The sequence below is a fragment of the Lycium barbarum genome, chromosome 6 (assembly GCF_019175385.1).
Source record: "Lycium barbarum isolate Lr01 chromosome 6, ASM1917538v2, whole genome shotgun sequence".
In the NCBI taxonomy this organism is placed as follows: Eukaryota; Viridiplantae; Streptophyta; class Magnoliopsida; order Solanales; family Solanaceae; genus Lycium; species Lycium barbarum.
Genome location: NC_083342.1, coordinates 2,540,354 through 2,546,323, shown reverse-complemented (window position 1 = coordinate 2,546,323; position 5,970 = coordinate 2,540,354). Strand labels below are relative to the sequence as shown.

The window sequence follows — 5,970 nt, the reverse complement described above, 5'->3', positions numbered from 1 at the left end:
ACCGAATTACCGAACCGAACCGGCTATTTCGGTATTTCGGTATTCGGTAATTCGGTAATTCGGTTCGGTATTCGGTACTAAAATATAAAATTCGGTATTTCGGTTTCGGTATTCGGTATTTACAATTATACCGTTCGGTATTCGGGAAATACCGAATACCGAAATTAAATTACCAATACTATACTACTGTAGGGCCTAAAAGAGTAAAGGGCTAAAGGCCCATTGTAAAAATATTTTAAATCCAGCCCAAATCCGTAAAAATCTAAGTGTAATCTCTAAGATTCTTAACCCTAAGTCCCTAACACTTCAGCACTTCAGTTCATTTCACTGATTTCAGCATTTCCCTTTCTATTCATCCAAAGGACCAAAACCTAACCGAGTAAATAACTTGGACAACTGTGTCTTCATCCAAATTTCTCATCCAAAGCCTGTGATTTCACCATCTTAATTTCTGATTCTACTCCATCTTCGTACCTCCTTCTTCTTCTTCTTCTTCCGTGAGGTGAGTAGGTGACTGCTGAATTTTTGTTATCCGTTGTTTTCTGTCTACTTACTTGGGTCCTTTCTTGATTTGTTTTTTTAATCTTGTGGTTCATATTTGGAGCTTGGGCCTTGGGGTATTCATCTATTCAATTCGTTTTCTTTTTGTATTTCATATATTGTTCATGCTGATGTGGGTTGTTTTGGTTTTTTTTATTTAAGTTGAAGAAAGGACATAGGAGAAACATAGTATAACAATTTAGAAAATAGAACGTATTTAAGCTTCTTTAATAGCTTCCGTATTGTATTTTTTGATTTTGTTTTACACTTTCAATGCTTCGTTGTTGTTGTTTTTGGGAGAGAAAGATATGAATGGATAGTATCCATAGTAGTAGTATTTGGGAGAGAAAGAAAACAAGTAAAATAAAGTGATCATGTTATGTTAAGTAGAAATGATACTTAATCCCTTGATGTTGGATGTTAAGTAGAAATGATACTTAATCCCTTGATGTTGGATGTTAAGTAGAAATGATACTTAATCCCTTGCAATTTATGTCTTATAACATTTGTAATCTCTTCTATGTTTAGATGGAAGATGAAACAAGTCGAACAACCAATGTCAGTGGAAGTGCACCTCTTACTGAGTCTCTTGATTCAACACCGGAAGTTGAACAACATTCAGTGACTGTGAAGAGGAAAGCTATAGAACCAAGATCTGTTGCTTGGCCGCATTATGATAAGCTCATAGAAGATGGAATTAATAAAGCAAAGTGCAAGCATTGTGGTAAAGTTCTCTTAGCTGATGCAACTAAAAATGGAACAAGTGGACTGAATAAACATTTGAAAACTTGTCATAAAAATCCAAATAAGGTTAACACTTCCAATTCTAAGTACAAACAATCAAATTTAAACTTTCCATTAGAAGGTGAAATGGGTGATGGGGCAATTTGGACTTTTGATCAAGAGGTATCTCGGAGGGCTTTAGTTGAGATGTTAATCCTTGATGAGCTTCCTTTTCGTTTTGTTGAAAAGGAAGGTTTTAAGAAGTTTATGAAAAAAACCCAACCTTTATTCCGAGTTCCCTCCCGTAGAACAGTGACTAGGGATTGTTATGTAGTTTTTGGTGAAGAGAGACAAAAGTTTATGAAGTATTTGAAAGAAACATCACCGAGAGTTTGTCTAACCACAGACACATGGACTTCTATACAAAGAATAAATTATATGTGTTTGACAGTACACTTTATTGATAGTGATTGGCTCTTGCATAAACGAATTTTAAACTTTCAAGTTGTTACTAGTCATAAGGGTGACGAAATGGCCCGTCGTATTAGTAAGTGTTTGCTTGATTGGAAATTGGAGAAAATAATCACTATAACTGTAGATAATGCTTCTTCTAATGATGTTATGGTGAAAGAGTTACACAAACAAATGGTTAATTGGGGATCTAACATGAAATGTGGTAACCATCTTCACGTGAGATATATGGCTCACATTTTGAATCTTATTGTGCAAGATGGCATGAAAGAAGTTGGCCCATCTATCAAACGTGTTAGGCAAATGGTGAAATATGTTAGACAATCTGCCGCAAGGATTAGAAAATTTGCGGAATGTTGTGAACTAAAAAATATAGACAGTAAGAAGTCATTATGTTTAGATGTTTCAACCCGGTGGAATTCGACCTACTTGATGTTGGATGCCGCACAACATTTTGAGAGTGCATTTGATAGGTTTGATCTTGAAGATGGTGGATTGTCAACTTATCTTGCTACTCATGTTTGTGAAGATGGAAGTGTTGCAGGTGTACTTGAAAGTGATGATTGGCAAAAGGTGAGAAATATGGTAATATTTCTTAAAAGGTTTTATGATCTAACTGAGAAGGTTTCAGGTTCACTCTACGTCACTTCTAATGGTCACTTTGAAGATATAGTTGAGCTTCACAATCATTTAAGAGAGTGTATGGAAGACGATGATCCTTCTTTGGCAAAAATGGGAGAAAAAATGAAAGAAAAGTTTGTCAAGTATTGGGGTGCTCCTGAAAAAATGAATAAAGTGCTTTTTATTGCCTCTATCTTAGATCCTCGTAATAAACTTGAGTATGTTGGCGACGCACTTGATGATATGTTTGGAGATGAAAAGGGGAGTGAAATAAAAGATGAAGTGGTGACTTACATGAAATCTATGTTTGAAGAGTATGTAGCAAAATTCTCTAATGCATCTCGACGCTCATCTTCTCTCTCTGATTTATCTGGTCAGACATCGGATTCATCTGGCTCTAACACTAGCACAAAATCAACAAAAGTGAGAAATAGGATCCAAATGAAGAGGAACAAACAAGATGGTACAGGTTTGGGTGGTAAGTCGGAGTTGGAAAAGTATCTTAGTGAAGAACTAGAGCCGAATGATGATGAGGACAATTTTGATATCTTGTCATGGTGGAAAGCTCATTCTCCTAGATATAAAATTCTTTCCGAGATGGCTCGTGATGTGTTGGCAATTCCAATTTCTAGTGTGGCATCGGAATGTGCCTTTAGCACCGGGGGCCGTATTCTTGATTCATTTAGGAGTTCTTTGACTCCGAAATTGGTGCAAGCTCTTATTTGTCTTCAAGATTGGCGTCGAAATGAGCCTTATCCCATAAATGTTGAAGAAGATTTTAATGATCTTATGAAACTTGAACTTGGTATGTTTTTCAGTTTTTGTATTTTATTTTTATATTTTTTTTACTTAGTTTAATTGTTGACACATTTTAAATTCTTTTTAGATATGGCTGATAGCTCAAAAGATTCCCTCGTTCTTGATTTGTAATCGCAAGATGCCTCAGGTATAAGGCTCTGAATTTTCATTTGATTATTCCATATTATTTCCACCAGTACTTTTAACTTTTGATAATATCTTAAATTATCATCTTAAATGCAATACCAATTTTAACTATATAGGAACTGGTCCAATTTTAACTACCAATTTGCTCTGCCTCTGCGGTCAGTGAGCTCTCTCCCATTTAAGGATTTGATACTATCAGCAGCTGAAAGCAATCGTTCTACAGAAGATCATGCCTGGAAAATATCTAGACCCTTGAAGGAATTTCTTGAAAGCAATCATAACAAGTCTCAGCTTGATGCTATTAATGTGAGTTTTTAAAACAGCTTTATCATTATTCTTATCTCATCTCTATTATATGCAGTAAGCACTTTTCTAATATATTGATTTTGCATAAACACATATATTTATAGCTGTCCATATCAATGTATATGTGCTGTCTATATCAACTTGGTGCTTCTGTCCCCCATGCTGTCTAAAATTCTAGTGAAGCAAGTTTTCCAACACTCCTATGTAAATAAGGCTATCAATTGTTGATCTTTAAATGGAAGTGGATGAAAAAGTGGATTTATCACGCTGATGAAAAAAAATTATCACTGGAAGTTTTAAGTCGTGTGTGAAGTATTGCTTGCTGTACTGTGAGGCCCGCTCTGTGTTTCCTAAGAAGCTATTACTGATATACTTGTCACAATGTAGGCAAACACCCTTGCAGATAATCCATATTGCTGGGAACTTTATGAGAATATGGTCAGTTTACTCCATGTACCGTTATTTGTCTCAGACGGGGGCTTCAGTTGTTCTTTTTATGTTCTGCTGTCTTCTTCCATCATGCATCTGGTTTCTAGTAGCGCAAAAGCCTTGGAAGGGCAGGGCGCTTTCTAATACACAGGTCTAGTAAAGCTATCATTTTCTTCCTTTAATATGTTAGTATAAATTTTTATTAGTTACATATGGTGTGTGGGCCAACACCTTTCTCTGTGATGTGGTCCACTTTGAGTTTGTTGTTAAGGAGCCAAAATAAGTTGGTATAGAATGCATATGCTATTGAACTTTTGCAAAATCATATACTGCTTTCTCTGTGATGTGGTCCACTTTGAGTTTCTGGTTACTTATTTGCAGTGTCTGGTAGTATATTGATTTCTCTCTTTTGCATCTAATATACTGCCTAAATTTGTCATTAGCGTAAAAATAGCTTTTCTGTACATTGGCAGGGGGCTAAAAAATCTTTTGTGCTACGAGAGATACCAGAAGATGGAGTGAATAAGCTTCTATCTAGCAAGGATGCGTTAGCAGATTGTGATATAGCAATTTTTGTCCATGACAGGTGACTTAAACACATCTTTGCTGAATTGATTCAAGTTGCGTTTAAGAAAGAGAGTGAAAATTGATCACATAAAAGTTGCAACTGGAATAGCTCATATATATATGTATATATATAGTTTGTTATGCTAATGTTTAGAAACACAAGTGAGAAGGGGGGAACAAAAGGAAAGTTGTGAGAGATAGTTGAGTAGTAATGTTATCTTGAACTTTTGCAAAATCATGTTTTAAGTCCACTGAGCAAGTCTTTTGGGGGAGATATAAATTTTATTTAATGGTTATTTGGGGGAGCAAGTCCACTGAGTGCATCTTTTGTTCCGTCACATTCTTTTTCCTGCTTTCTGGTTTTTCACTTTTGGTTCTTGCATTTGCTAAGTAGCTCATCTTGATACCTTTATTCTTCAGGTCTCGTGAAACTTCCTGGAAGAGAGCATCAGATCTACTGGTTGATGTTGCTAGCCATCAGATTTCTGCCCAATTTATTTTAAGAATATTTATGCTGTTGTTACTAATTACATTGACCCCTTGCATAGTATACTTGCATTCTAATACAGTGGACTTCAACTTCAATATGGTATTACCGAATACCGTACCGAACCGAAGTTTAATTTACCGATTACTGAATTACCGAACCGAAGTTTGAAAGTTCGGTATTTGGTATATACTTTGAATTACCGATTACCGAATTACCGAACCCGAACTTTGAAAATACCGAACGCCCAGCCCTACTTGTCTACACATGTGGATCCTTCAGGTGAATTCTTTTCCAAGGTTAAGAATGGTTGCTGCCCACAAACATATTCACTTTAGTGATATAGGAAATGTTTACATTCTTTTAGTGGACCGTGGGTCCCACTCTTAAGGATAAACTTCCAAAAGAAGACTTCCTAAAAATGCCACATAGCAATATATATAATTTGTCATCCAAGGTGCTGTCACGTTAGGGGGCTAACACCCAAAACAATTCACCCACTTAATTCAAAATTAAATAATGGGAAAAGGCTCACAAATACCCTTAACCTGTGGGAAAAGGCTCATAAATACCCTCCTTCCACCTTTGGGTCTAAAAATACCCTTAAAGTTTATTTTTGGCTCAAAAATACCCTTCAAACTAACAAATCAAGTTTGGCTCTATTAAAAAGCCACGTGTCATTTTCTAATTGGCCCATTTAAAAAAAAATAGAATAATTAAAACTCACCCGGTTTTTAAAACCCAACCCCACCCTGACCCGTTTTCACTTCTGAAGCTGCTACTTTGAGTCTCTTCTTCTCCATTCAATCTAATTTCCTTCTTCCTCTTCTTTATACTGCTTTTATTTTTTCAAAATCCTCCATTCAAGTTTGCTTAAAGAT

General features: G+C 35.8%; 1 protein-coding gene across 1 annotated transcript; it reads left to right on the top strand.

Annotated features, from left to right (window-relative positions):
* Positions 1-1,068: 1,068 nt before the first annotated feature.
* LOC132600305 (zinc finger BED domain-containing protein RICESLEEPER 2-like) lies at positions 1,069-4,179 on the top strand. Its single transcript, XM_060313370.1, has 4 exons — positions 1,069-3,160; positions 3,242-3,281; positions 3,417-3,606; positions 3,994-4,179. The coding sequence occupies exons 1-4, from the start codon at positions 1,069-1,071 to the stop codon at positions 4,177-4,179; spliced, it is 2,508 nt and encodes an 835-aa protein (XP_060169353.1).
* The last annotated feature ends 1,791 nt before the right edge of the window (positions 4,180-5,970 follow it).